Source organism: Typopeltis vanoorti, chromosome 8 (genome assembly GCF_054136105.1).
Source record: "Typopeltis vanoorti isolate ZY-2024b chromosome 8, IOZ_Tvanoo_1.0, whole genome shotgun sequence".
Lineage (NCBI taxonomy): Eukaryota > Metazoa > Arthropoda > Arachnida > Uropygi > Thelyphonidae > Typopeltis > Typopeltis vanoorti.
Genome location: NC_143556.1, coordinates 144945259 through 144958555, shown reverse-complemented (window position 1 = coordinate 144958555; position 13297 = coordinate 144945259). Strand labels below are relative to the sequence as shown.

At 32.7% G+C, this 13297-nt stretch overlaps 1 protein-coding gene across 4 annotated transcripts in view; it reads left to right on the top strand.

Moving 5' to 3' along the window:
- ash2 (Set1/Ash2 histone methyltransferase complex subunit ash2) overlaps positions 1-13297 on the top strand; it is a 315384-nt gene that overhangs the window by 141502 nt on the left and 160585 nt on the right. For 3 of the 4 annotated variants that reach the window (XM_090396987.1, XM_090396984.1, XM_090396983.1), the window contains exon 9: positions 12423-12510. In XM_090396987.1, the coding sequence (XP_090253113.1) occupies positions 12423-12510 (88 nt within the window). The remainder of the gene's footprint in view (positions 1-12422; positions 12511-13297) is intronic. The other variant, XM_090396985.1, reaches the window with a different exon arrangement.

Genomic DNA, 13297 nt, shown 5'->3' with positions numbered 1-13297 from the left:
TTATTGTTTGCATTTGCCAGAAGCAAATACTTCTTCTGAATAATTTAGAGAAATTATGCAAGTGAGAGTGAGGACCTTCATTCCCCACTCCATTCAGAATTCCCACCAAATTCAGCTGTAGTTTCCCAATTCAGAGTTTTCTCTGACTCTCCTAGCATAGGAGAGTCAAAGAAAAAAATTAGTATGTTGCCATTTTTTGAAACAGTAGCTCCAGCTTCATTCTCAGCATACAGTAAAGCGCAGACCAGTTACAGAACTTGTAGAAATTCAGAAAGGCCTATTCAGAACACTGCACTTGTATGGGATAAATTGAACATTATACAGAGCAATATTTAAGTATCTATATTTAAGTTAGAATTGAAGGTGGTTTGACGTAAAATCAGGTGTAAGAAAAGGATGCACTTGTTTTCCACTCTTTCTCTCCACTCCATTCAATTATCTGTATGGATCACATTATGAAAGTGGCATTATGCTTGATATCAGAATCTGAGATATCAAACTTAGCTCTTTGCTTTATGCAGATGATGGTGTACTCCTAAACTAGAATTCTTTAACTAAATCGAATAATAGCTGTGACATAATTAGCATTAAGATGACCATACTCTGAAAATAGCCAAACTTCACCTGTATTCTCAATAAACCTATAGAAGAAGCAAAATATTTCAGCTATTTAGCAACAAGTTTTTAGTGAAGATGGCAAATTAAATATGAAAATAGACAACAGAATAAGCAAAGCTGGTATTGTGAAGAGACTGAATAAGTGAGAAATCAGCCAAAAAGTTAAATAGAATTATAGAAGACTGTGTTCAAACCAGTGTTAAGTTATGGATTTGAGAGTTGAGTCAGAAGTAAAGCATTTGAACAAAGATTAGAGACCACAGATATGTGAGTTGATGACATCAGTGGTGAATCATATTAAAAATGCAGATGTTAGGAAGGAACTTGTCTGTTAGCATTCATTAAAAATGTGTGATCAGAGTTAATCTGAGGTGGTATGGTCACTTAAACAGAATAGGAGAGGAAATGTTAGCATGACAAGTGTATGATGCCAAGATGGCAGGAAAAGACCCAGAGGAAAACCAAAATCCAGATGAATCAGTGTAGTCAGAAGTGCCCTAGAAAACAGAAATATAATCATCATCATCCTTTCATGGAGTTCCAGTCTCTTTCCATCTTTTTCTTGCTCCTCCTTGACTTTTATATCCTGCAACTGGGTGGTATTGGAGTATTTTTTTGGGTAGTCTTGAACTGTCCATTCTTTCAATATAGTCAATCCACTTCTTTCAGTATTCAGATACTTTGTCCAATACTGAGTTTATTTTTAGTTCTTTATGTATTTCTGTACTTATTTTGTCCCAGAGAGCATAGCCTGCTCTCCGGAATATCATTTCTCCAGTTTCTATTCTTTTTTCTTCTGCAGTTTTTATGGTCCATAATTTATTTCCATGTGATAGAGAAAGTCTTACCAAAACTTTATAAATTCTTATTCTTGTATGCTTTTGAACTTGGTTATTTGAAAATATTATTGATCATTCCTGTTATCTTTAGAAAATTTGACACTTTGATGTCAATGTCAGCTTCTTTGGTATATGATACAGCATGTCCAAGGTATTTGAATCAGTCAATTTGTTCTAAAATGTTATTTTCAATCATGATTTTACTTCTGACTGGAAATGGTCCTTTAGCATGTTCATACTAGGCAGTGTTTTTCATGTTCATTTTAACAGAACTTGTCATTACCATTTGTATGCTGCTTCTGCATTGTGCAGGTGGGCTGAACTGATGCAAAGTTTATGTGGCATGTTAGTTGAAACTCCATTGGTAGAATTTTATTTGAAGTTAGCATTTGTGATCTATCTTAAAGACATCAAAAATTTCAAATACAATCAAACAAACACTTATTTCATGTAATTGAAAATTTGGACAATTAGATGCTGTGTAACCAACAAATGGTTTTGCTTGAGTCTATGCAGCATAATTTTTTCTGTGGCTGGGGATGTGTTTCATTAGGTAATGCCATTTTTATACCAGTTGTCTCTATTTGTTGACAAATATATTACACAGACTGCAAATGTCCCTGTACCTTATTCAGTGATAGAATAAAACACTTGTTTTTTCTTGCCTCTGCAGTATAGTGCCTGTTAGTGATTTATATTTTACAAACAAATCCCTTTTCATCTATTCATAAGTTTTTTTGTTTTTTTTTTAATTATGCCCATCATAAATGCAAATATGAAAGTAGAGTTTATAGGATCATGTATTCTTCACTCCACCCCCAGATACTTATAACACAAGTGCACATATAATATCAGAGATGTAAATTATTCATGATCCACTTTACAGTACTGAAAATATTTTTATTCACTCCTATTCTTTCTCTTCCTAATATTTGCTATTCTTTACATCTTTTAGTAAATCAAGTATAGCAACTAATAATTAAATATATCATTCTCTTTAATTATTGTTTTTTAATATATTCTGAAAAGAACATTCCTTTTCACCTATCCCATCTCCTAAAAGTGAGACTAGTTACAATCGAAGAAACTGTTATGAAAAGTGCACGTCTGATGAATGCAGGAATGAAATTGCTGGTAATTTCATTCGCTTCGCCAGATGGCTAGGTTCATGGTGAGCGAGTTACTATCACCCCAACGTGAACATGCTAAAAGTCATGATTTTTGTTTTATCTGTTGATATTTGCATTCCATATTTTTTTTGCACTTTTGTTTAAGACATATATTGATTTTTGGAGTTCATCTTCACTTCTTGATATGATTATTTGGTTCTGCAAGCACTGTAGCTAGTTCCACGATCCAGTTTATATGCTGGTTTTATATTTTCCTTTATCCACTTCTTTACTAATTCGTCTATATAGATATTAAATAACAGTGGTGAGATTGGGCATCCTCGATGGACCCTTCTGTTTATTCATTTCCATTCTATAACTTTTTCATTGATTCCAAATCAACTACTTGCTGAAATAACTAACATGTATCAGAATGGATAGATTCTTGAGTATGGCCCACAGATGTTCCTTAAGACTCTGTCAGAGGATTTCTGGTAGTCAAATGCTAAGTGTTTCTATGTTGTATTCATAATGTTTTTCAATTAAGTTTTTTAATGTAAAAGCTATGACAATGCATGATTGTCCTTTTTGAAAGCCATTTTGTTCTTCACAGAGTTTATCTTCTACATATGATTTAAGTTTTGAAGTTAATATTCATACGTATAACTTATAACCAGTATTTAGAAGACAATCCTCTGTAGTTTTCACAGTTGCACTTATCGCCTTTTTTATATATTGTGATGATAATTGTCTTATTCCAACTTTTTAGGATTTTTGCTTGCTGCCAGATATTGTTAAATAATTTTAAAAGCCATTTAAAATTATAGGATGCCTGCATATTTTATAAGTCTTATATTTATTCCAGCTTCTCCAGGGGATTTTCCTGATTTGCTTTGCTGTATTGCATGCTTGATTTCTTTAATGTTATTTCTTCCACTGTATAGTTAACAGTAAGCATTAGTTAGTTTTAGATTCGTTACTATCTTGCCACAAGTTGTGGAAGAAGTCCAGCCAGGTTTTCTCTTTGATTATTTCAAGGTTTCACTATTTCTTTTATCTCATTCATTTTTATTCATATTCCTTAGAATTTTATATGTATTTGGTTTCTTCACAGTAAGATCTCTTTCCAATTTTGTTATGAAGTTATTCCATGTTTCTGTATCCTTTTTTCAACATGCTTTTGCTATTGCTCTTTTGTATTTATCATTAATTTTTGCTTCTAGTGATTTTGTGTTCATCCATTATTTATATGCTTCTTTCTTATCTTTGATTATTACTTCAATGTTTTTATCCCAGTTTCTTATTCCTTTTTCTCCTCTTCCATTTACTTTTTGTTCCGAGATATTCTGTTGCTGCATTTATTAATACATTTTTTAAATTATTTCATTCTATCTCTATATCATTATTTTCTTTTATTTCCTCTAGTTTTCCGTTTATTCTTTGCAAATAAAAATAGTTGATATTTTTATCATCCAAGAGTTGAATTCTACAAGATTGCTGGAAATTTCTCTTAGCACTGATTTGGTGAATTTGAAACCATCTTGGAGTATTCTTAAATTTCCTTGTAAGAAATAATTATCAGATTCTATTTCTGCGCTTCTAAATACCCGGCTATTTAGTATCATATTAGCTGTTTTCCCATTAGCTATCATGTAGTCTATTATACCTTTTAGGTTTCTTGTTTCCCAAGTGAATTTATGATAATCTTTATTCTTGAAAAAAAGTGTTAATAATTTTTAAGTTATTATATGCAGAAAAATCCCTAATTCTGTATCCATTTTTATTGCATGTTGTTTCATCATTTGTTCCTATATTTGTACCTAGTGGATGTTCCCTACTCCGACATTAAAATCTCCTATTATTAATAGATAATCATTTGTGTTTATTTTATCTTTTATTTTTTGTAAATCTGAATAAAAGGTGTTGCTGTCTTCCTTTCTTTCTTCTTCAGGGCATAGACACCAATAATAGTCTAGAAGCCACGACTTATTTGTAATTTTAATCCTAGTATTCTCTCACTCCAGTATTTGTGATGTGTGATATTTTTTAAATTGATTTGTGAATAAAGATCATTACTCCTGCATTTGCTCTTTCTTCTTTTCTGACTCCACTATGGATAGATATAGATGTAATTATTTGTTTCATCTGAATCTTTTTGTTTTTTATTTGTTACTGATATTACTGCTAATTTGATATTTCTTTCTATTAGGGTTTTGTTTAGATCTTGATATTTGTAATAGATACTTCTGACATTTCAAGTAGCAACATTCCAGATGTTTTTGTTCATTTTCATTTTTTTTCCCCTTTCCTTATCCTGCTCATATCTGTTAACCTGTCTGAGTCATTTTCCAGAGTAACAATCCAGTTATTTCTTTCTTGAGATGTTGGAGTAAGAAAAGATTCAGCTGGGTTGGTTACTGGCCATCCGCAGTCTAGTTTGGTGGTAGGGCTGCCACCTAGGGTCTTCAAATTTGCCCTATAATATAATATAAATATAATCACAATATTCGGGTGCTGACAGGACATAAGTAATAATATAAACTTAATTATGCTATGCTGTAATAGTATCCTGTACACCCCTTGAGGGTGTATATTATTATTATTATTACGTAACACCTCCAGGGAGTCTAAAGACTCATCGAGGGAGGACACCTACTCTACAACTCTCTATCTCCACAAACGGCAACTACCTTCATCATCCACACCAACACCATCTACCACAGACCACCACCACTAGAATTTTTAAAGACAATCACAAACATCCATGCCACAGCAGGATTCGAACCTGCAGCCATTTGGCTGGAGAGCGGATACGCTAACTACTCGACCAACCAGGCCAACAATTAATGATTCTTTCTCAGATGCACTACTGTTGAGCTTCTCCATAGTGCAATTGGAAGAATGACAGTAAGTTGCGCCCTTCGATGGGAGAAGGCCTAAGTTTGATTCTTGTCATGGCAGGAAGAATCTTAATATGGGTTTTTACAATTGAAGGTGAGTTAGCCAATCTCATTCGGAGGTAGCAGGGTTTTTTCCCCCCCAGAAACTTGGGTTTTTCATCCCACATACAGACAAATTGACTTTCAGAACACATGCAGTTTACAGACAAAAAATACTAGGTGGTGGGTGGTAGTGGCCTTCCGATATTTTAAATCCTGCACTAATGATATTGCATGCAGCCATATAAAGAACAATGTACTACATTCTTCTGGCTTTTATTTTAATTCTTCTGGACAGGTTAACTGATTGTGTCAGAAAGACATCAGCAGAATTGTGTGCAACTTGCATAACAGTAAAGCTTCTGGGTTTGATGAAAATTTCTCTACTTATGAGATGTACTCCAGAAATAATAATGTCTACATTCTGTTGTAATCAGCTGTCATCTTACCCATATCTTTGAGATAAGCCTATATTTATTCAGTGCATTACAAAAAAGAAAAGGACAATAATGTATGCATTGAACTATTAACTTATTAGCTTCACCTCAGCGTTTATTATTATTATTTATATGGGTACTCCATGGAGTCAAAAGACTCATCACAGGAGGCTTGCTCTATCTATTAACGCAGTACCTTACATATCCTTAAACCTATTGTTGGAAGTTTTTTTCACTTGGTTATGCTATAAATTAAAGATACCAAGAAATTATATACTTGGTTTAATCCTTTATCCAAGTGTAAGCAAACAAAGTTTGCACCTGAAGTATTTTCAGGACTCGGGCAACTCGTATAAGGAAGCTAAGACTTCACATCACTTGCCTTAGTATCCCATAATGCAAAGCACATCTCCTTGCAGATGTATAATGCTATGCATTATGGGAAGGGTCACTACCCAGACTAATTTCGACCTTTATTGAGGTCTCTTCAGTAGGAGTCAGACCCAGAGGTGATACTAAGGTCGAAGTAAAGCAGAAGTCATATCTTAATATACGAGTTGCCTAAAGTTGTCACACCTTATTAAGTTACTCTGAATTAGAGAAAATTGTTGGAAGTTTTTTCATTTGGTTATACAATAAATTAAAGATACCAAGAAATTATTTACTTGGTTTAATCCTTTATCCAAGTGTAAGCAAACAAAGTTTGCTCCTGAAATATTTTCTGTACTGAGGCAACTCGTATAAGGATTAAACCAAGTATATAATTTCTTGGTAACCTAACGTAAACTAACCACACTCTTAAACAACTTCAGGTGTGACCCTTTGATTTCTCTCTACTTCTCATGTATTGAAAATTTTCTTCTGTGTCAATCTTATAGAATCTCTTTAGTAACTTATAAGTTTCTATCACATCCCCTCTTCTCTGCCTGTCAACTAAACTCTGCAGCTCACACATACTCAATCTATCCTCATATGGAACATTCCATAGACCTGTCATCAGCTTGGTCACTCATCTCTGAATCATCTCTACCACCTCCCAATACCTAAGAAACACGCATGACCAAATTGTGCACAGTAGTCAACAAGCAAATCAAAGAACAGGAATATAAGGAATATACAACAGTTGGTTTACCAGTTAAAATGGTCTCCATATGCTAGAAATTTAAATTAACAAATAAATAATACTAAAACTATTTTTGATATTTAGATAAGATGAGAATCTCTTAAACTTTTGTGAGAGAGGGAGAGAGAGAGAGGCAGTCATTCTGATTCAGGTTAGGCGATGTAAAAGTGTCTTTTGACTTTTTTTTTTGCATATTTAAAACTGCTTCTATGGAGAAGACAAGCTTCATCCCACTGAATACTGTGTTTAGTATCAATACTATGCTGTGCCAGACCAGACTTTTAAGGTTTCAGGTATTCAATGTACTACTGATATTCATTAATTCTTTTTTCCACAGAACAGCCTGTCTGTCCAAAGTATGTTAAATTAATTCACCAGGGATCTGTAAACACCAGCTGAAGACCATGGTGACAGTTTGTCTTTTGTAGATGACAACAAATGACATATTTGCTGATAGGAAAATATGTGGGATTAAAGTGAAACTTCTTCATAAGTCTACCAGTAGGGTCAGAGATATCAGAAATATAAGAGATTGGAACCTTGCAGTCTATCAAAGAATCCTTAGGTGTTTGAATGTAAGAGTCAATTATCTGTTGAAGTTGATGAGAATTGTAATCATATAATTCCATTCGGGTTTTGATAGTGAGAAATTCTTGTTGTAAGCCTGAGAAACAGGAGAACACATTGTATGCTCTATTAATTAATGACTTGAGAACACCAATTTTTTGGAAGGTGTGATGAGCAGACTTTACATGTGTGTATCTGCCAGTAAACATAGGTTTCCAATAAAAATTGTTGACAAAGTACTGGAGGCTATGCAAATAAGAAGGATGTCTAATAGTGGTAAACTACCAGCATTTTCTTTTTTCAGTGTAAATTGAATATGTGGATGAAAGCTATTGATCTCATGTAGGAAAGTGATGTTTGTTTTCAGAATGAGGTAAAACAGCAAAAATGTCATCTACATAATGAAACCAAAGAGAGGGTTAGGAATGAAGGGATGAATACAAGGTATCCTTCAGATGGTTCAGACAACAGTTCATCAAGGGAGGAGACAGAGGGCTACCCATGGCTGTGCCTTAAAGTTTATTATTGTAGTTATTGTGTAATTTTTTGTTGTTTTATTAGTTTTCTCTTTTGATTTTTCTAGAAATGAAGGTGTTCTTCAGTGTGTGGTTTTTTATATCACCTACCCTTTTTCTTCTCTCACTTTTCTTATATCTTCTCCATAATTTTACTGGTGATAGCATACTCCCTAATCAAATGACAAATCTTTACAGTGCTGGAATATTCCAAGTTTTGCAATTATTGACAACCAGTACTTTAAACACTTAACCCCATAATGATAAATATCACAAATGAAAAATCAAAATTTTGTAGTTATAATAAAAAATGTTATAAGTACAGAAATTTCAGTCAAATTTCTTGACCATTGTTAGTAAGTGAATAATTTAATCATCAGTTTCCTGATATATCCCCTCCATGGGTGGAGTATACAAGGCTACTATGACAGTAGTAGATCATAGCTAATTAGTAATAATGTAAACTTAATCAACAGATTTGCTCCCAATTAGCCTATTACTTGTCAGATCTAATTTTTCGGTCTACTAAGCTCCTGTAGGTCATTTTTCCTACTATCTTGGCAGCATACATCTCTTTTGCTAACCTTTCCTCTCCTATTATAAACTTGAGTGACCATATTGCCTTAGATTAACCCTTCTAAATCATTCTTGAATGGTAACAGTGTTCATTTTAAATATGATTCTGCTACTCTATCTGTTCACTCTCCTAATTTTTTTTCCAGGACTCTCATATCCATGGTCTGTAGTCTCTGATTAACTGCTTTATTTCTAATCCAACTCTCAGATCCTTAACTTAAAATAGGTTTGAATGCTATCTTGTGTACTGCTAGTCTATAGTTTTGGCTAATTTCTCATCCCATATAAATTTATTCAGCTGGCTCTCTATCATATGAGCTTTACATTTTCTGTTTATTCCCATATTTAATCTCCATCTTCACTAAAAACTGTGCCTAAACAGCTGAAATATTTTACTTTTTCCATAGGTTCATTCAGAATTCAGTTGTTTTCTCTGTTTTTGCCTATTTTCATAGTTTTAGTCTTCTTTTTATTGATGATTTTCATGCCAAATTTGTTACTTGTTATGCAATTTAGTTAGAGAACCCTGGAGACTTGCACTTGGATGTGTTTAGGAGTACAACATCATATACATAAAGCAAAGAGCTAAGTTTAATATCTCGAATTCTGATATCAGGTTTAATGCCACTTTCTTTCATAATGCAATCCATATAGTTGATGAATGACAACAGAAATAGTATGCATTCTTTTTGCCTGATTTTACTCCAGACCAGACTTACACCTTAAATATATATAATATTAAATGTTAAATCTATTACCCTGTATAATATTCTATTTACCCCATATAATTGTTGCATTTTGACAAGATTTTCTCTGAGCACCTTGTAGTATGCCGTTTCCAGATCTGCAAACAGATTCTTGTTATATCCCCATGATTTCTCAGCTGTTTGTCTCGAAGTAAAAATCTGATTTTGACAACAACCTCTGTTTGGCCTGAATCCAACTTGAGTTTCTTTCACAATTTTTCTTATCCTCTTCTTAAGTATGTTTTCATAAATCTTACCTGGAACATGTAGTAAAGAAGTGTTTCCATCTGGCATTCAGTTTTTATTCCCATTTTTATAGATGGGACCTATGAGACCTATACTCCAATCATTTGGAATCTGACCTGACCAGTTCCTCTGAATTATGCATTGTAATTACTGAAAAACTCCATATATGCTTAGCATGAGCATTTCTGGTCAAATATAACTTATTTCAGGCTTTTGATAGCTTTTCTACCACAAGTAATTGATATGTATTTGATATGTATTCATCTTGCATTCTGCTTGAATATTTTCTATTACTGTTCTCTTGCTGTTTGCTTTTGTTGAACAGTATTCCAAAGTAATTACTCCAGTCATTCAGATCAAAATTAAAAAAAAAAAAGATAAGAGTATCTTTTGCTTGCTCATCATTTTTATCATCTTTGATTTGTTTTACAGTATTCTTTCTACCATTTCTGAGCTTTGTCAATAGCTTCCAGAACATTTTGACGCCTTCCTGATATTATCTTTTATATTGTTACCAGTCTTCCCGTGACCTTTGTTTAGCTACTTTTTTGCATAGCTTAGCTCTCATACATTTGTTTTTCTGTAAGCGCTCTCCTTTACTTGAAAGTAACATTGAGGACATCCAACGTGGTGTGCCCTTTAGGGAAGCTGCCAACTTATTTGCTAGGAACTTTCAGTATGCTTTCTTCTTTTTGAGGACTTATTCTTTGATTTTTTTGTGTCCAGCATGAAGTTCTTAATTTTCTAGCTTTGCAGACAACATTGCCTTGTGCTACCATAGCAAAATCTCTAAATGTTTTCTTCAGAGTTTGTTATTGACACTCCAAGGTTTGGTTCTTGTTTTTGAACTGTTTCATTTTTATCTTTAGTTCATCTGAATAGCTGATTAACATTAATTCTTTTTAAAACTATTCATACATATTGTTACTGTGATATTCATTTTTCTCCTACTTCAAACTAAGCTATTGATCGCATACTTTTAAATTGTGAATCTGCTTGAAGATATTGCTATCAACAATAACATAGTCACTGAGTCTTTTCTTGTGTCTTCTCTCCATGTGAATGTGTACATATATTTATGTTGAAACATGGTGTTTGTAATAACTTGTTAATATGCTGAACAGAAATCTAGCAGGTACTTACCATTATTATTAGGCTCGCTGTTGTCTCTAAATTTTCCCCAAACTTTTCCATATGCTTGGTAGTATTCACATCCTCCTACTGTCTAGATTTCCAACAAGGACCAGCTTTTACTTTTCTTTATGTGAGCTGCCTTCCCAAATGACTGGAAAAATCTCCCCACTTAGGGAAAACAAAATTTTATTTTGATTTTTTATCAAATAAGATTCTAAAAGGTTTCATTTTGGCCATGTAAAATAAACAGAAAAAGGAAATATTAATAACACATTCTTATTTGCAGCCAAATATACATGTTTTGAAACTTGGATAGTTTTGAATAAAGAAGAGCGAGAGCTTATGAGAATACAGTCCTTGTCATTGGAGTTTCATTACTCCTAAGCATGAACCTGTTGTTCACTTACGAAAAATACAATTCTCTGAAATAGAACTGCTTTCCTATTGAATGAGAATTCCTGTCATTTTAAGGTTTCTACCTCATCTTTGATGAGAATCTAAATTTTCAAAAAAGCTGTCAGGACAGTGAAACCTTAATCAGTAGGTAATGTTAGCTGCCTTCCCTAATGACTGGAAAAATCTCCACACTTAGGGAAAACAAAATTTTATTTTATTTTTTTATCAAATAAGATTCTAAAAGTCTTCATTTTGGCAATGTAAAATAAACAGAAAAAAGGAAATATTAAAAATACATTCTTATTTGCAGCCAAATATACATGTTTTGAAACTTGGATAGTTTTGAATAAAGAAGAGCAAGAGCTTATGAGGATACAGTCCTTGGCATTGGAGTTGCATTAGCATGCACTAGTTAAAAAAACTTTCCAGGTTTCTTTAGTAATGCATTAAATATTCATTGATCTGATTATTTTACATTGCCAAAATTAATACATTTAGGTTTTTCTTTGATAATTACTCCTAAGCATGAACCTGTTGTTCACTTATGAAAAATACAATTCTCTGAAATAGAACTGCTTTCCTATTGAATGAGAATTCCTGTCATTTTAAGGTTTCTACCTCATCTTTGATGAGAATCTAAATTTTCAAAAAAGCTGTCAGGCCAGCGAAAACTTAATCAGTAGATAAATGGCAAATACACAGATGCCTTGGCTGCACTGCCTTTTAAGTAGTGCAAGCTAAGGCAACTGTGATGCCAAAGATTGTATTTTAATCAGCTCTCCAGTCAATTTTTTGAGACTTTCAAAGTTTCTCTCTCTATATATATTCATTTATTTTCATGTGCTTGCATGATTAGGTGAAATTCATTATTACACATTTTTTAAATCTTTCTTCATTTTGCAATTTGGCTGAATAATTATATTTTAAACATTGTGAATTAAATTTTATGAACAAAAATATACACTCATTAATTTTTAATCAGAATATATAATTTTTTTTCAAAACATTTTTTCTAAAATTTAATTCAATTCAGTATGCTTTTGCCAAATTTGAAACTTAATATTTGGTGCTTTGGGAAAATTTCAAACCTAATATTCTGTGCTTCAGCAAAATCCTGCTTTGGTACATCCAAGTTTTTATATCTAGTGTTTTATGTTTAATTGATTTTTTTTTTTAGTAACAGGTGTTAGTGGTAAAGGACGAAGTGCTAAAAGAAAGTTTCCTGGGGATAGTCAGTCGGCATCTACTGGAAAAAAGACTAAAAGGCAAGGAAGAATATAATATGTATGAACTAGTGATTATGAGACAAATGGAAGATGCTGTTGATTCAGTGAAATATTTTATAATTTCTTAATAGTATAATTTAATATAATTTACGTATATTTTGCTTCTGTCAAAAGCGTTTTTTTTTTTTTTTTTATTTGACAAGAAATTATACTCTTGTTTAATTCTGCACCCAAGTATTAGCCAACAAAGTTTGTAAGTGAAATATCTTCTAAGATACTTATCTTAGAAGATATTTTCTACTTCTAAGTAGATGTACAAAATATCTTCTATTAAGCTACTTACTTGTGTATAATTATTAAAAAAAAATGCTTTTTTTATATTTATATCTGATTCAGTAATATGAAGACACACCATACTTGTATATAGAAAACAGATGACTTCTGCATTTGATGTGGCTGCAGTTCTTCTGGAATCTACATCCCGCTGATGAGACATGAGTAAAGATCAGACTCAGTCTGGATAGTGAACTTTGCATAATGCATAGCAATATACACATCCTGCAAATAATAAGTTATGCATTATGAAATACTGATGCAATTGATGTGATGTCAACAGTCTCTATATACAAGGTGGTCTAGTCATGAAGATGATACTTTAGTCATGAAGATGATACTTGTTTAATTCTTTGCACTTGAGTAAAGAGAAAATATCATCAGTATATCATAACCATATAGAAGATTTGAGAATGGCAGCATCAAGGGCATGCTTTTCAAAATGTTCCACAAAGAAATTAGCTAGAGGGAATGAGCCCCCATGGCTGTACCC